Source organism: Sinohyriopsis cumingii, chromosome 17 (assembly GCF_028554795.1).
Source record: "Sinohyriopsis cumingii isolate HCF-2022 chromosome 17, ASM2855479v2, whole genome shotgun sequence".
NCBI classification, from domain to species: domain Eukaryota; kingdom Metazoa; phylum Mollusca; class Bivalvia; order Unionida; family Unionidae; genus Sinohyriopsis; species Sinohyriopsis cumingii.
The window spans coordinates 28,293,970-28,316,981 of NC_142977.1; the positions used below are offsets into that span (position 1 = coordinate 28,293,970).

The window sequence follows — 23,012 nt, forward strand, 5'->3', positions numbered from 1 at the left end:
GGCATACACTTTATATTTACTTTTATTAACAAATTAAGATAAGGACACTGATGATGTCAATCAAAGAAACATGCAATGAAAATACACCTTACACACAGTGAATGAAAATACTTCTAATAAATCTTGAAATGCAGAAAGATAAATCTATTGTACCATCCTTCGTTTCTGAGTAAAACTGCAGTCCATATATTTTTTTAATGAGCTTGAATATACTACATGGGAGTAGACCAAATAGACTCCTGACTTAGAAAAAGGTGTTGCATTATATTACCTTTGCACCGGTAAAAACTGTAATGGTTTTTATTGTTATTGTAGAGAAAACTGGTCAAGCACATCAACCAGGCCTTCTTTACTTCCATATCCAAGGAATGTAGGTCCCTACCATTGAGGACATCTGCAACAGATATACAGGATGAAACAGGTAATTTTGTTAAGTCTTCAAAATGGAGGCATACATGTATTTGAAGTATTAACAATTCTGGAACCTTCAATTCTTTAATATTTTAAGGGATTCAAGTATTAACTGTTGATTTTCATAGATTTACTTTATTATTGCATCCAATATTTGAAGTAAATATGCTTCTTTGATAGTGCTTCCATGATCATAATAACTAGATTAAATCCACCAGCTCCCAAACCCTACTCTCCCAGGCTTGTTTTTAGAACCAAAAGGTGCGAAAGTCATCTGCTTACCTAGATTGGAGTCAGGTGAGTGGTCTCCTCTTGAGTTGAAGGATTGGTTCCAAATCCTGTCTGTACCTGAGTTACTACTGGAGTGGATGAGGGGATGTAATTGTGACAAGGCTAGAGAGGGGGTGGCCATATTATGATCTGAGAAGTATTATAAAAGAGACATTTTACTTCAAACACTGGTTTCTTCTTGTTATGTTAATGTCAAAATGAATAAACATGTTTCCAATCTGCTGAGGACAAGCTTACCACGAACTAATCCTTCCATGAATCCAGCTGGATTACTGATTCCAGTGCCGGTCATACAAGGCATGCAAGTTGGAGCCAGGTCTGGAATGGGCACTGCCAGATATCAATATTACCTTTGTCCTGAAGGGTATGAGGAGAATACATCAATGCTGCCAGTCATGGATGTGTTGCAGTTAGTGTGGTCCATAGCTGGCTGGTATCTGGTGATGAAATCCAGTAATGGCAATCCCAGGAAAGACGACCATTGCCAGTACCTAGGTGTGCATATATTACTGGTGTATCCACAATTGGTCTGGATGTGCCACTATACTAAACTGCTGCTGATATAGGCAGTGCCATGAAAATCTGTTCTGTTCGAGGTGATGAGGGTGATGGAACGGCTGGCACTGTGTAAGAAGCTCCTTTTGGCTTGGATCGCTGAATCTTCTTCACAATGTGTGGATTTAGATAAAAGAACAGACAGCATCTACATTCCTGAATGCCTGCATGTTAGCTCTCATGTGCCCAAGTGTGTTGATTACCATTGATAATCACCTATACATCGTCAAGCCTGCATTAGCACATTTAACATGTATGACCCAGATTGCATCCCATACAATTTATATGGTAGAGCTGACTTCAGCCAGCTTGAATCATCTCCTCTCCATGCATATAATCCTGTGTTGACACATATATATAAAGTGAACTGAACAATAATATACACTGGTCACATTCAACTAACTGTTATAAGTATGCATGTAGGAGGGTTTTAAGGCACCTCTGCATAAAAGTGCTTATTTACTGCCAACAAAAAGTGAAGCTAAAAAAATGTAAACAAACTTACTGTGAAGGGGAGCCTAAGATTTTGAAAAAAAGGGAAATTACACACTTCACCTTATAACATGAGGAGAACTATTTGACAGAACTTATAAAGAAGGGTGTGTATTGGATTGAACTGAAAGTACTCTAGACCATAGATCAATCAATCAGTGTGGTACTGACAAACAAGGTAGGAAATTAGTGTGGTTAACAGGCCAGGTTATCAGTATGGTACTGACAACCAGGGCAGTCAGCTATTGTGGTACTGACAACCAGGCCAGGCAATTAATGTGGTACTGACAAACAGGCCAGGTTATCAGTATGGTACTGATAACCAGGGTAGGCAATCAGTGTGGTACTGACAAACACGGCAGGCAGTCTGCAAGGTGCTGACAACCAGGGCAGGCAACGAGTGTGCCACTGACATCCATGTCAGTCAATCAATGTGGTATGACAATCAGGAGAGGCAATTAGTGTGGCACTGACAACCAGGGCAGGCAAATAGCATGGTACTGACAACCAGGGCAGGTTATCAGTATGGTACTGACAACCAGGGTAAGCAATCAATGTGGTACTAACAACCAGGCCAGGCAGTTAGTGTGGTAATGACAACCTGGAAAGGCAATCAGTGTGGTTGTTGTTGTTGTTGTTATTGTTGTAGGGTTTAATGCCATTTTTCAACACATGATAGGCTATACATGGCGGCCAGTATTAATGGTGGAGGAAGAACCCAGGAAAACCCAGGAAAGAACCATTGACCCACGAGAAGCTACTGGCAAGCTTTCTCACATACCCACATTGGCTGAATCCAAGACTCGAAACCACACAGACAGAGGTGAGATGGCAGTGATCCGTAACAGAGAGTGCTTTAGACCACATGGCCACTCGATGACCCCAATCAGTGTGGTACTGACAACCAGGAAAGTCTTTGTGTTACTGACAACCAGGGCAGGCAATCTGTGTGATACTGACAACCAGGGCAGCCAATTAGGGTGGTACCAACAACCAGGGAAGGCAATCAGTGTGGTTCTGACAACCAGGCCAGACAATTTGTGTTATTGAGAACCTGGGCAGGCAAATTGTGCAGTACTGTCAACCAGGGCTGGCAATTAGTGCAGTATTGTTAACCAGGGCAGGCAGTTAGTGTGGTACTGACAACTAGGCCAGGCAATTAGTGTGGTACTGACAACTAGGGCAGGAAAACAGTGTAGTTCTGACAACCACGGCAAACAATCAGTGTGATACTGAAAATCTTGCCAGACAATTAGTGTGGTAATGACAACCAGGGCAGGCAAATAGCCCATTTCACTTCATAATTTGCTCGGAATTTTGATCACGTGGCAGGAGGTCAGCTGACCATAATAGGCACTCGATAGGTGGTGGGCAAAATATGGCGGACGCTTCAGCATCAGCATCAACCTATGTAACTACTTCAACATCGTTTATTGAGTTGAAAAATGCATATTCAACAGCGATGCTGCCACAGATATTGATGAAATTTAATATTGGAACCATCCTGTCTTATTTTCTGGAAACCAGGGTGAATTTCAAACCCATACAAGAGAGTAACTTTGAGCTGTTTACATCTGGACATGTACATGTAAGTAAGGAAACGGTGTTGAAGTAAACAAATTTAATCCTGACAGGCAAAGAGCAAGTTGTTCAAACTATTTCTGTGCATCCAAAATGTCACTATAATGAAATGCATTTCATATGAGTTTATCAGACTTGTTTTTGAAAGTCTGTGGATAATTTACATATAAATTTCAATCATTTAATTAATTTTATTTCTGAAATATTTCTAAACAACAATGGACGCCATTTTGTTATGTACATGTGCCCACCAGCGTTTGATTGGCTGGAGTATAAAGTAACTCGGGAGGTGATTCGGATAATTATGGAGCAACTTGGTTAAATTTGGTATGAAATGGGCTATAGTGTGGTTCTGACAACCAGGGCTGGCAATTAGCATGGTATTATTAACTGGGGCAGGCAATTAGTGTGGTACTGACAACCAGGCCAGGCAATAAGTGTGGTACTTTTAACCAAGGCAAGCAAATAGTGTGGTACTGACAACCAGGTCAGGCAATTAGTGTGGTACTGACAACCACTGCAGCCAGTCTGCAGAGTGATGACAACCAGGCCAGGCAATCAGTGTGTCAGTGACAACCATGTCAGTCAATCAATGTGGTACTGACAACCAGGATAGACAATTTGTATGGCACTGACAACCAGGGCAGGCAAATAGCATGGTAGTGACAACCAGGTCAGACAATGAGTGTGGTATTGGCAACCAGGGCAGGCAAATAATGAGGTACTGACAACCAGGGCAGGTTATCAGTACAGTACTGACAACCAGGGTAGGCAATCAATGTGGTACTGACAACCAGGCCAGGCAATTAGTGTGGTAATGACAACCTGGAAAGACAATCAGTGTGGTTGTTGTTGTTGCTGTCATTGTTGTTGTTGGGTTTAATGCCATTTTTCAGCATATGATGGTGGCCAGTACTAATGGCAGAGGAAGAACCTGGGAAAATCCCGGAAAGAACCATCGACCCACAAGAAGCTACTGGCAAGCTTTCTCACACACCCACATTGGCCAAATCAGAGATTCGAACCCACACAGACAGAGGTAAGATGGCAGTGATCCATAATGGAGAGCGCTTAAGACCACTCGGCCACTCGGGGCCCCAGTATGGTATTGACAAACAGGGCTGGCAGTCAATATTGTACTGACAACTAAGGCAGGCAATTAGAGTGGTACTGACAACCAGGTCAGGCAATAAGTGTGGTACTGACAACCAGGACAGGCTAATAGTGAGGTATTGACAAACCAGAGCAGGCAAATAGTATGGTGTTGACAAACTGGGCTGGCAGTCAGTGTTGTACTGACAACTAAGGCAGGCAATTAGTGTGGTACTGACAAACAAGGCAGGCAATTAGTGTGGTACAAACAAACTTATTGCATATTGTAAACAAAGGATTGCAAAATATTCATCTATGTTGAAGATAAAGTGATAAATATACTGACGTACATGACCTATACTTCCTTTCTGCAAGAAAATTCCTAAGAATCACTCAACTGATCAACTGGCACAAGACTGAGTTAAATATTTGTGGGGGCTCAAGAAAGAACATTCTTCCAAGCATGAATAAAAGTAGTAACTGATGAATGACAGTATTTGGTCCTAATCCCTCAATCAAAGAAAAGATCACTCCCATCTGCATTTGACCTTAACAAGTGCATGACCTTTTAGCATTACTAAAGCATGCCCAAAGATATGGCCAACATCTGCTTTATTTTTAGTTTGGTAGGGTTACTGGATGTACTGCTAATAGATTATGACTGGGTAAAAAATCCAAAGACAAAATGTGTTTTGTGATACATATACCCACCAAACTGCATGACCTAAACATACAACTTAACAAGAAGGATAAACAGAAGAATGTAAGCATGGATGGATATAGCTAATGCTATATGCTACAGTCAAACCCTTGGTGAAGCATAAAATAAAAATCCTGAACAAAGTTGGCATATGGTGACAAGAAAATGAAAACTTAAATATGGAGGGAACCTAACATTTTGACTGCACCAGCAAAGAAAGAGTTAAAACATTAGCTGTATTTAAACTTACTGATGACAGTTTTAACAGTGCCTGAACTGGTCAGTTTTCTGGTCAATCTAGAATTGCAGGCCAGGTTATTAAGAAGGTAAAGAAGCTGAGTGGTCAGTTTGTCCCTTGGGCTGCAGGCTAGGACATGTAGAAGAAGCTCAACTCCTGATAAATCTGCTACAATCTCCCCTGAAAAGAAAGTAAACAAAATAATACAAGAAGCCCGAGTTGGCCTGAGACTGCTCACCTAGCTGGAATCTGCCTAATAGGCAGAAACAAGAAGTTGGCTATGAATTCAGCATTAGAGGATTTCTGTAGAAATCCCATTCCAAATGCTGTTGATTGCACATGTTATAAAAACTACTGCTTCAAAGCTTCTCTATTTATTGGTATCTTATGTGCTGGCATATCACCATCATTTAGCCAACATACAAAGGCCACAATGCCAAAATACTCTGTGTTGAAGCTGGTCAAATTGTGTAAAGTGGTTTTCTGCAATAAAGTTATTTATATCTGTTTCTATGTTTAGTAATGGTGGCTTCAAGATAGATTAGTTCTTAGCTAATTGTGTTACCCTCTTTAAATAATGTCATTATTACTATTATTATTATTACTATTATGTTTGATGGCAGACTGGCATCATTTGTATAATGTTAAAGGCTTCAAGTTTGGTCAAATTCAGTTAAGCAGTTTGTGATAAGAAGTCATTTCAAGGTTGTTGTATTTTAATAATGGTGTCTTTATTTGATTAGAGATGAACATCATCTGTTGATAAAAAAAGATGTAGCTTTTAGTAAATTATGTTACTCGAAAAATACTTATCTGATTACATTAACATTAGGAAGATGCTTCATTACCTTTCAAATCCATATATCACGCAAAAATGAAAAATTCATCTTTTCCATCAAAAGCTTGTGTAACAGGATGCTTGCACTGCAGAGAGACCACTCACTGGCCTTGTGGTTAGAGTGTCTGCCTCAGACGCCAGAGGTCACAGGTTCGAACCCCGGTAGAGTCATACCAAAGAGATAAAATGGTACTAACACCTACTCATTAGGTGCTCAGCATAGTGTTAGGACTGGTTAGCCTGGTGTCAGGATATAAATGTGACTGGGTGGGACATCATGCTACATGTTTGCGGCATGATGCCCAAGAGCAATACATCACTATAAACTGTCCCAATGCAGACATTGTAGCAATATGACTGAAAATTGTTAAAGCTACATTAAAATTCCAACACACACACACATGCACACACATTGTGTGGATCATGGGATGGTTTAAAAGTAATGTGATTGGGTAAAGATTCTAGAAGAAACATAATTTAGTATTTAAAAAACTTATTTCTCCTTTGAATTCATTCTCATTAATGTTAGAAGAATAGGTAATAGGTGTAGGGAATTTTGAGCATCTAACATATACCCCAAGTAACCTCTGAGGGGAGAATATTGGATTCCCCATATAAAGTTAACTCATTCACATAATTGTGAGCAGCATAACTGGAGATAACCTGGAAGGTGGAAAGTCCACATCTGCTGTTTGGAGACTTGTGGAAGGAAGAATGCTGCTGCCAAACTACCTCTGGAATTGAGCCTTTTGTTCCCACATGAAAAAGGACTGAGGATGAAATTGCTGCCTTCCAGTATTATTCAGCCTCTTACCCTTGTGCCACCGACCATGTCTATGCTCTGGCTGAAACTGATTCTGTCTGGAAACAGGAGCAAGGGTCACAGCAAGTTGAAGTGGCAGCTCTTGATATGCCTGCTTCCATGCTTCCTAATTTTCCCACCAAACCAAATAATTTAAGGAATGTTAATAGGTATAGAACACAGAGCAAAGGCATGATGTGGCTTTAGGGTAGGCATCAATTTCTTTTATCACTGTTATGTATGGCACTATTAATTACATTTGTAATGTGGGCCATGACTTCCCATGAATGATCAAAAACAAAGGCCAAGTTTAGTACTTAACAGGAAGTGATCATTTTTCTCACCAGCCTGGAGGTGGCATGTAGGCATTTTTATCCATGTTATAAAACAAAGGGTTGGTTATATTGACTGCCACAATGTTTTTATCCAGGGTCGTCAGCTCCCTGCTGAAGAACAGTAAACAAGTGCAATGCCAGTGTAGCAAGAATGATGCCTGAACTTGGCTTTCAGAAAAGAAAGTATTGGAATTGCCCAAGACCCACATTTGTTTGGGCTAGGTGGTCAAAAATCGCCATCTCTGACTGTGGAAGAAGATGCTCTTCTTTGTAATCCCTGAGGCCTTGGCTTTAATGGCTTGGCTTTGCAGTTGGTGGGGCTGGGCACTCAGAAGTCAACAGAACTCCATTCATTTCCATGATGGCTGCTTAATTTCTATATTTTGAATACTCCACTTGAGGATCAGTGTATGGTAAATCATCAAGAAAGGACAGAGATGATACAATGCCATTGTCCTTGTGTACTGGTTTTATATCCTCCCAAGACATAAGCTGTTATGATTTGTTCTGGTGGTTTTACAGCAAACTGACAAATCATGCAACAGTTTGTCTTGCCAATTTGAAATTCTGGTAATTATGATCATTGGTTGGTTCAGCTATCGGATGGATGGACACCCCACCTATTGGCTGGATGGACAGCCCAGATATTGGCTGGGTGGTGAGCACAGCTCTCAGCTAATTGGCTTGTACTGTATTCAGCTGGATGGTCAATTCAGTAAATGCCTGGTTGATTCATGTGGCAAACCAGACAGATTGGCTAACCAGATCCCCATATAGCTCATCACATCTATGTACAACTCCCTGGAATACAGCACTGATTGAGGAGTACAGCAGGCATGAATGCCAGACTGAATGGATAACAGTCTGGCAGGATTATCATGAGTGGACTGCTGGCCAATTCATATCTGGAAAATACCTAATTCCACAAGACTTAGTGGCATTAGGGTAAAGATCTAACATATGGGTGAGGCCAGCATATAAATGGGGGGACAGTCTCCCCTAAGTTCCAACTCATTATTGGAATTATAACAGAGGTGAAATGGAATAAACTTACCTAAGGCCAGCAAGTATGTCTTTTTATTTGTCACATCATCTTGATTCCAGCAACACCTGTTGTGATGATAAATATGCAACCATTTGCTCTTCCATTGGCTGCTGTACTGATGACATAATTGCTGTTGATATTGTATATTTCATCTCTTTAGAAGGGGAAGGTACTACCAATATGTCCCCCACCACAGTGATGACATCTTAATAAGGTAAAGTTTAACTTAAAATGTTGCTTTCCTTTTCCTTGGACTTACTCCATCTCTTCTTACTTCCAAGACCTCGTCTTAACACCATAGCCTATATGTTTTCCAATCATACTTTGCATTCATTGCATACAGTTGTGGACAAACACTTAGTACATGCAAGGAAAGTGTCATGTCTGTTTTCATTGGCCTTAAACACTTTACTTTAGTCCATTTCCTCAATTTGGTCAATTTTCAGAGAGACAAGAATGACAAAAAATGGTTGGAAAATAGCAACCTGAATTTTGTTACTTGCCCAAAGAAACAATGCTTACTAGAGTAAAACCTGTTATGAGCAACCTCTGCTATGAGCAACCACCTGTTATTTCCAACCACAATCATAATGCATGGATTGATTTTATTATATAAATGCTCTGTCATGAGTGACCACCTGCTGAACACAACCAGCGACCATAACATCTTGACAAAATATGCACTTCGACACTGCTCTGAGCGACCGCATCACAAAAATGGGGATAAACTCCACCAACTTGTATTTTATCGCAATAACAATGACCACTGGTCTATGTGTACAAACCTGCTATGAGAGACCACCTGTCTTGAGAGACCATTTTTTGTTGGCAGAAGTTGTGGTCTCTCATGTCAGGTTTTACTGTACTAAATAAGGAAATAAAGATCCACGGTGTATACTGAAACAGCCAACAATGGGAACCAACAATACCATGCTGGAATATGCAATCTGACAATCTGTATATAAAAACACACAGTCAAATAACAGTTTGATGTGTACACATTTTAGAATTCTTAAGCTGATTTCTCAGCCATACAATGCTGCACCAGTATAGCATTTCCAGTCCCCAGTAGACTGGTTCCCACACATTTCAGTAACGTTGGGATACAGCAGGGGTCTCAAACTCAAACCACCTTGAGGGACACATGAGTGCATTTTCGATGGACCAAGGGCTGCACCACCTTATTATCTCTCAGGACACCTTGTGATGCCAATCATTTTGCAGGCCACAGGATATGGCTTGGCAGGCTGCATGCGGCATGTGGCCAGCGTGTTTGAGATGCCTGGGTTAGAATGTGTATACCATTAATAAATCAGATAATTTTCAAAGGTAGTAGATTTCAAGAATAAAATGGTATGTGCAGTGGATGGCCTTTAAGATGGTACTGTCGTCCTATTGCCAATAGAATCATGTGTGGCATTCATTCTAGCTGGGAATTCATTAAAAGTTAACTGTGGCATTACAAAGGACTGTCATATGTAAATTCTGCTGCATGTCAGTTTGTGTTTGCTAAATTCTATGTTCAAATACAGATTGTTCTATCCAAACATCTTTAAAACTATTCAGATCTGGCTGAAAGCCTGAAGTGGCAGTAAAACTTTCAAATATGCATTGGCAAGTACACATCTTATTGTCATATTTCTGTGTTAGTAAACTATCTCTAAAAATTGGGTACTGGTTGGTTATATTACTGGAAAGGAAACACACATGCCAGAATGTTCTGTAAAAAGTAGGTACTGGTTATTTTACAAGGAAGGAAGCACACTGGTTTTATTATAGGGAAGGAAACATGTTAGTTATATTACAGTGATGGTAACACACTGGTTATATTACAAGGATGATGTTGTTGTTGTTGTTGTAGGGTTTAACGCCATTTTTCTGCACAATGTAGGCTAAACATGGCGGCCAGTATTAATGGTGGGGAAGAACCCGGGAACACCCTGGAAAGAACCACCAACCCACGAGAAGCTACTGGCAAGCTTTCTCACATACCCACATTGGCCAAATCCGAGACTCGAACACATGCAGACAGAGGTGAGATAGCAGTGAACTGAAACGGAGAGCACTTTAGACCACTCAGGGCCCATTATAGGGATGAAAATATATTGGTTATATTACAGGGATGGAAACACACTGGTTATATTACAGGAATGGAAACACTGGTTCTGTTTCTAAAAAGGAACTTCAAAATTGTATTTTGGAGATATTTTATTTAAGTTTAATGCTGTGGTGCCCATGATTTGCATCTAAGGGATGTACTTCATTCAATGAACGTTCAAACCTTCAGTGTACATCTGGTGGCACCATTATATAAATATGTTCACTAGCCTAAATGCAAGCATTGAAATTTAACCTATTGCTATTTATTGTTATACTGGGAAAACATTTTAATGAGTTAGGCATTTACAATTTCCTGGCAAAAAATAAAAATAATCATACCTGACAACCCTGAGAGAAGTATATGCAAAATTTTTTCAAATATAAGTTTGCCTATGTAAATGCATGTAGAACTTGCTGCGTGCATCTTGTGATGTCATCTCAGACTTGTGGAACAGCTTATACACAGGTTTTACAATTTTAATGTTTGAACCTATTCAGTTTGAGCAGGGCAGCCTATATGCGAGTATATATGGTATATTACAGTGAAGGAAGCACATTGGTGATGTTACAGGGACAGAAACACACTGGTGATGTTACAGGGACAGAAACACACTGGTGATGTTACAGGGACAGAAACACACTGGTGATGTTACAGGGACAGAAGCACACTGGTGATGTTACAGGGACAGAAACACACTGGTGATGTTACAGGGACAGAAACACACTGGTGATGTTACAGGGACAGAAACACACTGGTGATATACAGGGACAGAAACACACTGGTGATGTTACAGGGACAGAAACACACTGGTGATGTTACAGGGACAGAAACACACTGGTTATATAACTGTGAATGATATTCAAATACTGCAATGCTCTGTAAGAAGCACATAATGGTTATACAGGGAAGGAAACACACCTGCCGGTTCTGTTACAGGGAAGGAAGCATATACTCTGGTTATAATATAGGGAAGGAAACATTCCTGCTGATTATATTACACTGGGAAGGAAACACAAGGGTCATATTACATGGAAGGAAACACACTGGTTACATTACTGGGGTGGAGACATACTGACTACATTACAGGAAAGGAAACACCCTGATTACATGACAGGGAAGGAAATATTGGTTATATGACAGGAAAGGAATACACTGGTTATATCACAGGGAAGGAAACACACTTGTTATATCACAGAGACAGAAACACACTCTGGTTACATTACAGGGAAGAAAACATACTAATTATATTATAGGGAAGGAAACACACTGGTTATATTACAGGGAAGATAACATACTGGTTATGCTGCTGGAATGGAAACATACTGGTTTCATTATATTGAAGGAAACATACTGGTTGATTATATGACAGGGATGGAAACACACTGGTTATATTACAGGGATGTAAACACTGGTTATATTACAAGGAAGAAACACACTGGTTATATTGCAAGGAAGGAAAGATTGGTTACATGACAGGAAAGGAAAGACTGGTTACATGACAGGAAAGGAAACACTGGTTATGTCACAGGGAAGGAACACACTGGTTATAATACAGGGAAGGAAACATACTGTATCACATTCGTTATATGACAGGAAAGTAAACACTGGTTATATTACTGGGAAGGAAACACACTGATTATATTACTGGGAAGGAAACATACTGGTTGGTTATATTACAGGGAAGAAAACACTGGTTATATTACGGGAAGAAAACACAGGTTACATGACAGGGATGAAACACTGGTTAAATGACAGGAAAGGAAACACCGGTTATATCACAGGGAAGGAACACACTGGTTATATTAGAGGGAAGGAAACACTGGTTACATGACATTAAAGGAATTACACTGATTATATGACAGGAAAGCAAACACACTGGTTATATCACAGGAATGGAAACACAATGGTTATATTACAAGGAAGGAAACACACTGGCTATATTACAGGGAAGGAATCACATTGGTTGTATTACAAGGAAGGCATGGTTCCCACGCTTTTCTAAAGATAAATTTCCAAGTCATTTCCAGGGTTTTTCCAGGATGAAATGAATTTTTTCAAGGTTTACATATGACCATTACTGAATGGAATTAAAGAACATCTTTGATTGTAAAATATGCATTTTTTTAAATCTAAAGATTTTTCTCTTTCAAGACTCTCCAGAACATCTAGGTCAGAAAAGATGATCGTGTACAAAACCACAAAATGTATCACACGAAACAAGTTTGATTATATTCCTATAAATTGACATGTAAAGTCATTTCAATGTATAGAATAAAAATTCTAACTTTATTTTGCTGACCTGCATTATGTTGCTATGTGGAAACATCATAATGAATATAAATTGGTTTTGTTTCCTTTCAAACCTTTAATTATAAAGAAATATATATATATATATATATGTGTGTGTGTGTGTGTGTGTGTGTGTGTGTGTATCTTATAGAAAGTACACATTTCCTATTACAGTATATAAAAAAACAATTAACGCAAATAATTAAAATCTTGTCTTGTAATGAAAAGAGTTCAATTCTAAATTTATCTGTGCCAATAAAATCCCAAACTAGATTTTTCAAACAACATAATCTCCTAAAGACGATCTGGTTAAAAATCCATCATTTAAAAAACATTTTCAAATGGGATGATTTAAATTTTGACAAAAGACCTTCAAAATTCTAAACTGTTGTATAAACAAGGACTGAATATTCTGTAGAATCAACCTGTCTTATTGTAATTCATTAAACCAGTCCCCAAGCCTGTATTGATACGGGGGTTAATATAGTTTTTTAATATATAATACAAAGGACGACAATTTCTCATTTCAGCTCTGAGATTCAACAATCTGGACAACAAATTTGGCTTAAAACGAATAGCAGTCCATTTTCTAATCCAGGTTTCCTCCGAATATTCCCACCCCATTTTTCATATTTGGAAATTCAGGTTGGGGTGTGGGTCATGGCAATTGCATATCTGGAATTTGCCACCACCGTGCATAGCGACATATGGTAGTCACTTACCAGTGGGCCTAGCAAATTAAAACTTATGTTATATCAACTGATACCTACATCAAACTGTTAGAAAATTATTTATTCTCTCAGAAATGGCAAGTATCATAAACATTATGTCTTTAATCCTCTGACAGACTAGATGAAACTATGGCATAGATGAAACCCGACCCAGTACTCGCCATTTGCATTAGTAGTCACATGACTTCACAAATCTCAAACAATGACATCGGAAGTCCAATAATCATGTGATATCAACAAAAAACTCCTTTATAATGCTGTTGTACAGAAATTAAATTATATTGAATGAAAGTCAGATAATTTTTTTTAAAGACCAGCAATCTGCAGGCAGATAGCACATGTCAACGTGGTAATCACGTCATACAACAAAAATCCAGAAGGTGTTCTCGGAATATATAAATATGGAGAATTTTGTGTTCTTTTGTTTTTGTATTTTTATTACAACCAGCATACTACTTTAATATATTTTTGTTTTCTTCTCTACAACATTTGAAAATGTGGGTTGATAGATTTGTGTACTCATGCGATTAGCAATGCAAATCACAAGCACCAGATAACATTTCATCAACGCCATAGCTTTATCTTGTCTTTCAGCAGATTAAAGACATAACAATTTTAGTACTCACAATTTCTGAGAAAATAAGTAATTTTCATATCGATTTCATGCATGTATCACTCGATCTAACAACATTTAAGTTTGCTCGGCCATCCAGTAAACAGCTATGCTTTGCCATGACCACATTGGCCTCTTGTGATGCTAGACTGGTTTTCATACCTTCTATGTAACGAAAGATATGGATATCGAGCTGAGTTTGAAAATAAAAGTCTACTAGACGAATCTAATCCACTGGATTGACTCAGCATATACATATGTTTATTGCAAGCACCCAAATGATCCATGCTGCACCCTCATTATATTCTGGTTAAAACTCGACAAATTTAACTCAGTTACGACTCAATAAGGTCATTGTTTTGGGCGTCAAGAGATGGCAGAAAATTCCCAGGTTTTTCCTGACTTTCATCAACATTTGCGAAATTCAAGGTCTTTTCATGGTCGGGGAATTTTTTTTTATTTCTCCTGACTTTTTCCAGATTTCCCAGTAGCATGGGAACACTGTGAAGGAAACTCACTGGTTATATTAGGGGAAGGAAAAACACTGGTTTTATTATGGAGAAAGGAACATACCTGCTGGAATGCTCTGCTTACAAAGATTACACAGAATGGCAACTGCATCATGAACCAGGCTACTCTCTAATGGAGGAGGGCAGATACCTAAAAGACAATAAAATCTTCAATCAAATATTTACATTTTTGCTATTAAAATAAATCAATTAGTTCATGAAAATTGATATTCATTTGGTTACTTGTGCCATGAATACTGACAACATGAATGACTTGTATACATATAAATCATATGTTTTAACCTTATAATACATTTTGGTAGCCATGACAGCTCAGTTGGAAGAGTGCCCTACTTGTAATCCCAGGGTAAACGGTTCAATATATACCCAGGTCAGTCTGTCTTGGCAGCCTCTGTGTCCTTGGGGAAAAAATCTTGCATTGCCTTGGCATCATACATCCTATTAAGACATTCTTGAACCAGTGGTACCTCAGCTGGAAAATCTTCAGATTCCTAATCAAAGGGTTGCAGCTCAATACCTGCCAATGTCATCCTAAGTCTCTGCTCTGGCATTATCCTTGGGAATGATACTCAAGACCCATTTTCTTGGCATCATATAGCCAATGAATTTCATAACCCTCCTCCCCAAATTTTAATATATTAAAAAGGATGCCATCTAAAGAATGTTTGCATCCAAATGTATGTCAATATCATAAATACAATCATAAATACAAATCTTCTGTTATAAACAATGTTTGCTAATTTTTATTTAAAGGAATTTAACTTTCAAAATTATGTAGCTATATTTTTTCCCTTATATTTCTTGATGAAATTCACACATCTCTAAACTCCATAAATAGAGCTTTTCACAACATTTTGGTAATACCCATGCAACTGTGTTGATGCAGAGACTGGTTATTGCTAAAGAGACAAAGACTGCTAATCAGTGAAGCTATTGTCTCTTTCACAAAACCTTAATATTTTCATATATGTACATCACTATCAAAGTTTATCTGCAAAATAAAGCAAACATAATATAATCATAAAGAGGTGAAATCATTTCTTTACTGATACAAATACTTCAAGGCTGTTGCAAAGATAATTATGTTTTCATTTCTTTTTCACCTTTCAGTCTGGCAACTATTTGCACCTTTAGAAATCCATGGGTAGATGAGAAATCTCAAAATTCATTGTCAAATTCTGTTGTAATGAACTGACTGGAAATTTGTTTGTTAGTTAAAAATATTAATAAAAATTTGTGAAAGATTAGAACTAAACCATGTGAGTTACTTAAATTATTTTTTATGGAAGATTCTAGTCAGTCCTAAACTTACGAACTAAAATGACATTGCAGGTTTAATAAGAGATACCATCTTCTTCAATATAAGCCAATATAATAAGCAAGATTTGTTTTCCATTTTGTGTACAACACAGAAGAATAATAATCATTACAAGCTCAAACCACCTTTTCACTATTGTACTATTAAAACTGGGACCTTTGATGGATGAGTGGTCCAAAGCTCTGGGTGGTCAAGTTGTCTAAGGCACTCACCCTTACAGATCACCCTAAGGCTTACAGATCACCCTTACAGATCACCCTAAGGCTTACAGATCACCCTTACAGATCACACATACATCTCACTTCTGTCTGCATGGCTTTGAGAGTCTGCACAACCAATCTTGGTGTGTCAGAAAGCTTGCCAGTAGCTTCCTGTGAGTCAGTGGTTCTTCCTCCACCAAATATACTGGCGGCCATGTGCAGCCTCTCATATGCTGAAAAATTGCATTAAATCCCACAAAAACAAAAAAACAAACCTATTAAGATCAGTGTGATATAATTAATCAGTGACAAATGTTGAATTTTCATTAATTACTAATTTATCCAATTATGTCTGCAATGAAAACCTAAGAGGCATGTCATCTTAAATAGTAGTTTCCTTATTTTCTTTTATTCAATCAGTTTACCAACTTACCATCCAGACAGCAGAGTGATGCCTTTGGTGGGTTGGAGGTGAGATATAGTTCATGAGGAAGCTCAAACACATTGTCTCTTGAAACATTAATAGTGAAACCATAGTCGAAGGCAAACACCATTATCAACCCTTGTTCTTGTCCCAGGATCTGAAACATTACATATACAAGTACAGTTATGTATCACATGGGATGGATGGATGGACGGATGGATGGATGGATATGCACGTAACTTGATGTTAAATCATGATTGCCAAGATCCAATGGGAAATAATGATTTTTTTTCTGAAACAATTGATTTTAATCCACTGGATATTAAAATTTTGTTTGGAAATGGTGCAAGACCATAATAAGTGGAGAATCCTGCGAATCAGAAATTGGAATAAATGATGTTCTGCAGTAAAAAGTTGCATAAAGGTGTCAGTGAGAGATGCAATTAAGGAGAAAAGATTCAGAGCAATAATGACACAATTTAATTTTAAACATATCGGATTTTATCATTATCAAGTACAATAGCTAGTCAGAAATTAAAAATGATATATAAAATCAGCAGTTGAAAGTCCATGGCCCAACAGCCATGGACAAGAAACAAATAAATCCTGGCTCAGATTCAATGCCCATTTTGGCAATTGGCTTTCAATACTAAGGGTTAAAAATCACTAGTGACCTATGAACCTGGTTTTTTGCTGTATATCAATTGTCACTTTTGGGCAAATCTGTGTATCTTGTGAACAGATACAGACGTCTACACATTATTTTTACCTCTATACCTATCTTGATGCATATGCAAAAATGTAAATCCACTTGCAAGATATCAACACAATGGCAACAACTAGCATAGTATGTGACAAGAACTGGTCCTCAGTGATTACTGATTCTGATTCTGTAGCATATAAGTATGTTTGCTATGATAAAAATGGTATATTTATATACATGTGGTAACTTACCACTTCATTTTTATATAACTTGCAAACATTCTGATGGTAAATTCTGAATAACCAAGTATTTACTTCATTAACTGGAATGACCTTAAGAATTTTTAACTGGACAACAAATACACGCACGTTGTTAGTTTTTAAACACAATTTTTCAGTCTGGTTGTCCAGTAGGCAATCATGGTTTCAGAATTTGTTTCTAGCCCAAAAATATATCTAATAATATTAGATCCAACAAATACAAATCTCAAGGAAAATCAGTATGTGAAGGAAAGGTTCTCAACAGTTAAATGTGTAAGAGGATTCAAAAATGGAACTGATTTCGTGTATTTTTTCATTTCACATGCCTTATAAACCTAGGTCTCAAAGGATATTGCTTACATGTGCTCTAAGCAGGCAATTAATTCCAAGAACTTCCCCCATCACCACAACCGCCTGTCCGATTCTGATTGGACGTGGCATCAGCTGGTTCAATGCTTTCACATGACTAAGAATGTTCTGGATTTCACAAACTGCCTTGATGCTGTCCTCACCGATGTGTGCCCAAAAATAACCTCCCTCCAGTACTTCAGTCACAATGATATCAGTCCAATCCACACAGGATTTGTCAAATTCCTCCCCTTCAAATATTAAACAGAGCAATGATAATCATGAATCTGCATTGGTCCTCCATCTCTATTTTCAGTACTCCAGCCAAAAAGTGCTTACATTTTACTAAATGAAGGGGCTTTTCCAAAAAGAATGGGGCAATTTTTTCCAACCAGAGGACATAATGCCAGTGACAAAAGTTACAAATACAATCCAAAGTCATCTTTTTGGAAGAGAAATTTTTATAGAAAGTTTACCATTGTTAACAAATTAATTGAGCATAATAAAAACAGAGAAAAATGAAGATCTATCAGTGAGTAAGTACTTTTGGAATACCTTCTCTGAACATATGAAGTGTGAGTACTTATGGAATAGTTCCTAGATGATATGAAATGTGTGTGCTTTTGGAAAGAAGCGCTTAGAGAATACCCTCCCTGACCATGTAGAGTACATGTGATTATGGAATACCCTCTCAGATTATATAAAGTGTGAGTGCTTCAGGAGTACCATCCCTGATGATGTGAAGTGTGAGTGCTTAAGGAGTACCATCCCTGATGAAGTGAAATGTGAGTTCTTCAGGAGTACCATCCCTGATAATGTTAAGTGTGAGTGTTTAAGAAATACCATCCCTGATGATGTGAAGTGTGAGTGTTTCATAGTACCATCCCTGATGATGTGAAGTGTGAGTGTTTAAGAAATACTACCCCTGATAATGTTAAGTGTGAGTGTTTAAGAAATACCACCCCGGATAATGTTAAGTGTGAGTGTTTAAAGAATACCATCCTTGATGATGTGAAGTGTGAGTGTTTAAGAAATATCACCCCTGATGTGAAGTGTGAGTGTTTAAGGAATACCACCCCTGATAATGTTAAGTGTGAGTATTTAAGAAATACCATCCCTGATGATGTGAAGTGTGAATGTTTCATAGTACCATCCCTGATGATGTGAAGTGTGAGTGTTTAAGAAATACCACCCCTGATAATGTTAAGTGTGAGTGTTTAAGTTGTTATGTTGTTATAGGGTTTAACGCCATTTTTCAGCACAAGATAGGCTATACATGGCGGCCAGTATAAATGGTGGAGGAAGAACCCGGGAAAAGCCCGGAAAGAACCACCGACCCACGAGAAGCTACTGGCAAGCTTTCTCACATATCCACATTGGCCGAGCCCAAGACTCAAACCTACGCAGACAGAGGTGAGATGGCAGTGATCCGTGACGGAGAGCGCTTTAGACCACTCGGCCACTCTGGGCCCCCGAGTGTTTAAGAAATACCATCCCTGATGTGAAGTGTGAGTGTTTAAGAAATACCACCCCTGATAATGTTAAGTGTGAGTGTTTAAGAAATACCACCCCTGATAATGTGAAGTGTGAGTGTTTAAGAAATACCATCCCTGATGTGAAGTGTTAGTGCTTAAGAAATACCACCCCTGATGATGTGAAGTGTGAGTGTTTAAGAAATACCACCCCTGATAATGTTAAGTGTGAGTGTTTAAGGAATACCATCCCTGACGATGTGAAGTGTGAGTGTTTAAGAAATACCATCCCTGATGTGAAGTGTGAGTGTTTAAGAAATACCATCCCTGATGTGAAGTGTGAGTGTTTAAGAAATACCACCCCTGATAATGTTAAGTGTGAGTGTTTAAGAAATACCACCCCTGATAATGTGAAGTGTGAGTGTTTAAGAAATACCACCCCTGATAATGTGAAGTGTGAGTGTTTAAGAAATACCATCCCTGATGTGAAGTGTTAGTGCTTAAGAAATACCACCCCTGATGATGTGAAGTGTGAGTGTTTAAGAAATACCACCCCTGATAATGTTAAGTGTGAGTGTTTAAGGAATACCATCCCTGACGATGTGAAGTGTGAGTGTTTAAGAAATACCATCCCTGATGTGAAGTGTGAGTGTTTAAGAAATACCATCCCTGATGTGAAGTGTTAGTGCTTAAGAAATACCATCCCTGATGATGTGAAGTGTGAGTGTTTAAGAAATACCACCCCTGATATTGTTAAGTGTGAGTGTTTAAGGAATACCATCCCTGACGATGTGAAGTGTGAGTGTTTAAGAAATACCACCCCTGATGATGTGAAGTGTGAGTGTTTAAGAAATACCACCCCTGATAATGTTAAGTGTGAGTGTTTAAGGAATACCATCCCTGACGATGTGAAGTGTGAGTGTTTAAGAAATACCATCCCTGATGTGAAGTGTGAGTGTTTAAGAAATACCATCCCTGATGTGAAGTGTGAGTGTTTAAGAAATACCACCCCTGATAATGTTAAGTGTGAGTGTTTAAGAAATACCACCCCTGATAATGTTAAGTGTGAGTGTTTAAGGAATACCATCCCTGACGATGTGAAGTGTGAGTGTTTAAGGAATACCATCCCTGATGATGTGAAGTGTTAGTGCTTAAGGAATACCATCCCTGATGATGTGAAGTGTGAGTGGTATGGAATATCCTGACTGAAGATGTGGTAATTCAAGCCCCTCATCCCTGTTTAGTCTCTGATGTCATATTTCAATTACCTCCTTCACCTTCCTTTCCCATGTGTTGTCCTCTGATGTGATGACCTTGGTCTGAATGGGAATGATGGAATGTCCCTTTTTGCTATAATGTTGTTGTATCACAGAAGACTTTCAACTGTGTGCTCTTTATTGCTTGTTTCTAACACTCAGTCTGGTTCACCAATATAGCGGGCAATTGAAATATGACAGCAGAGGCCAACACTTTTAGAATACTGCTTTGATGGTCTTCATCAACAAGGCATCAGAAGAAAAGCCACATCCCTGTTTAATAAAGCCCTCATATTTAATTTTTTTTTAAATGCTCTATTTATCATGTATAATATTAAACAGCATTAATAACAAGTAAGAAGCTAATGCAATAAGTTTATTAAAAATTAGCATTACAATCTGGTTCTTTTGTATGGTGCAGACTTCAGATTAGCCTACTGTCAACCCTAATGTGTATTGGCACACTTGTCAACTAGTGTTTTAACACATTAACCCCTGGAGGTTTTTGTCTTTTTCACCTGAAATTCGAGTAGGAAACACATTTTGAAAGTTATTTCTAAATGCATCCTAATACATCAACTTCCAGGGATTTCCCAATAACCTAATGCCTAGTTATGTTAGAAACATAGTTTTTCATTGGCTATTTGGCTTGCACATGAGCAGAAGGGTAAAAGTTGGAGTTTTTTTTTTTTCTTTTTTTTTTTTGCTTAGGTGGCACTCTACAGTTTCATATTTTCCATAGGGTTAGGATTTTAAAGAAAAAGAATATCCCCGGCTTTCCTCACTCGTTATACTGGCTATTTAAAAAAGACCTTGTATATCTTAGGTATAATGCAAAGAACCTTTAATTCCCTTTATTTTGGTGTATGATTGATGGGTGTACTATGGGTTATAGAGTATACAGCTTGGCCTTACTTCAAATGTGCACCGTTCAAAAAAGTGCTAGCTCTACTTGGTCATTTTCACTTCCTGAACTTCAGAGGTAAACTGTATAAAAAAGAGCCGATAACTTTTTTTACATTTTATATATTTGGTAATTCATTCATTGCACTTTCAGAAGCTGGTATTGTCTAGTCTGGCAAAATTCATTTTCCCTATTTTAATAGCTGCTATGTATAGTGTACTTTAGACTAATTCAGACTGATTTTTTAACACAAGGGAGCAGTCATTTTAGTTAGCAGTGTGCTTAAATCATGTAAAATTTCCAAAAGTACAATATCCAAAAGAAATATCATCCACATTACATTAATGTAGCATAGAGGTATGCAAACATTCTCTCCACTGTGCATGTTTTAAATACGAACTACTTCACCTTACATACGTCACTCTCTCAAAAGTACATATTATCTGGTGAGCGCCACCTTAATGGTCCGTTATTTTTTTATCGAGACCACTCTTTATTCCAAATGTCAATCTTACCCTACTTTTTGCAAAGGTTCATCTGTCTGTTTGCAGTTCATACTGGTCTGCCTTAGATCTGAGACCAAAAAGTTCAAAATCCAGACACAAAATCGAATTCTGACCACGGGTGAATTTTGGGTGCAAAAAAAATAAGGTCCAAAAACTGAGTTTTTTTCCTCCATATTTTGTAGTGCAGCTAGAACTTCCAGATTATCTGGTATCATTGTAGAGCTACATCTGTCTACCTTTCTATAATACCACCCACTTTAGTGTATCATACATTACCTTGATGCCACAGAGCTCGGCAATAGGCTACTACCTCCTGCCACGTTAACTCGTAACCAGGGGTTAATGTGTCAACTTTGCATGCATTTGGGGCATTATTGTGGCTTTTGTCTCACAGATAAGCTTACTAATGTACTTGCTAACCATAACTAATATAATTGAAAGGTTGCTTCCTTGTACTGGATAATTTGTGATCATTAGTAATTTACCATACTCAAAGCAAAAATATCTTAAGAGTTCAAAATTTAAGGCAATATTACACTGCCTTCTTCAGCAAGTAATACTGACTACATTGGTGAAACAGGCAGTGTTAAAAACAAGGATTAAGTAGCACATCAGTAAAGAGTCATCTGTCACACATGAACATTGTAACAATATGGGACATTTCATCATTCCCAATCAGATCATCATAATCATATCTGGGGACCACATGGAAATGGATGGGGAAGGATGCAACTGAAATACAACAGAGGAGGTCAACACTAAACAGGGACAATGGACTTGAATTACCACCAATCCACACCAGTCTTCCAATATTACATGACCATTATAATGGCCATTACAAACCACATGTTCAACATAAGTCACTGGTGAAGGCAGTGTGATATTGCCCAAAATTTTTAACTTTTAAGATATTTATACTCTGAGTATGAGAAATTACTAATGATCATAACTATGTTCCAGCAGGTGTCAGGAGTTTA

General features: G+C 38.1%; 1 protein-coding gene across 1 annotated transcript in view; it reads right to left on the reverse strand.

Annotated features, from left to right (window-relative positions):
- LOC149778319 (uncharacterized) overlaps positions 1 to 23,012 on the reverse strand; it is an 81,673-nt gene that overhangs the window by 49,297 nt on the left and 9,364 nt on the right. Inside the window, exons 3-7 of the mRNA XM_089939126.1 lie at positions 17,910 to 18,148; positions 16,596 to 16,743; positions 14,688 to 14,774; positions 5,373 to 5,540; positions 272 to 394 (exon numbers count right to left, since the gene is read on the reverse strand). Coding sequence (XP_089795252.1) covers positions 272 to 394; positions 5,373 to 5,540; positions 14,688 to 14,774; positions 16,596 to 16,743; positions 17,910 to 18,148 — 765 coding nt within the window. The remainder of the gene's footprint in view (positions 1 to 271; positions 395 to 5,372; positions 5,541 to 14,687; positions 14,775 to 16,595; positions 16,744 to 17,909; positions 18,149 to 23,012) is intronic.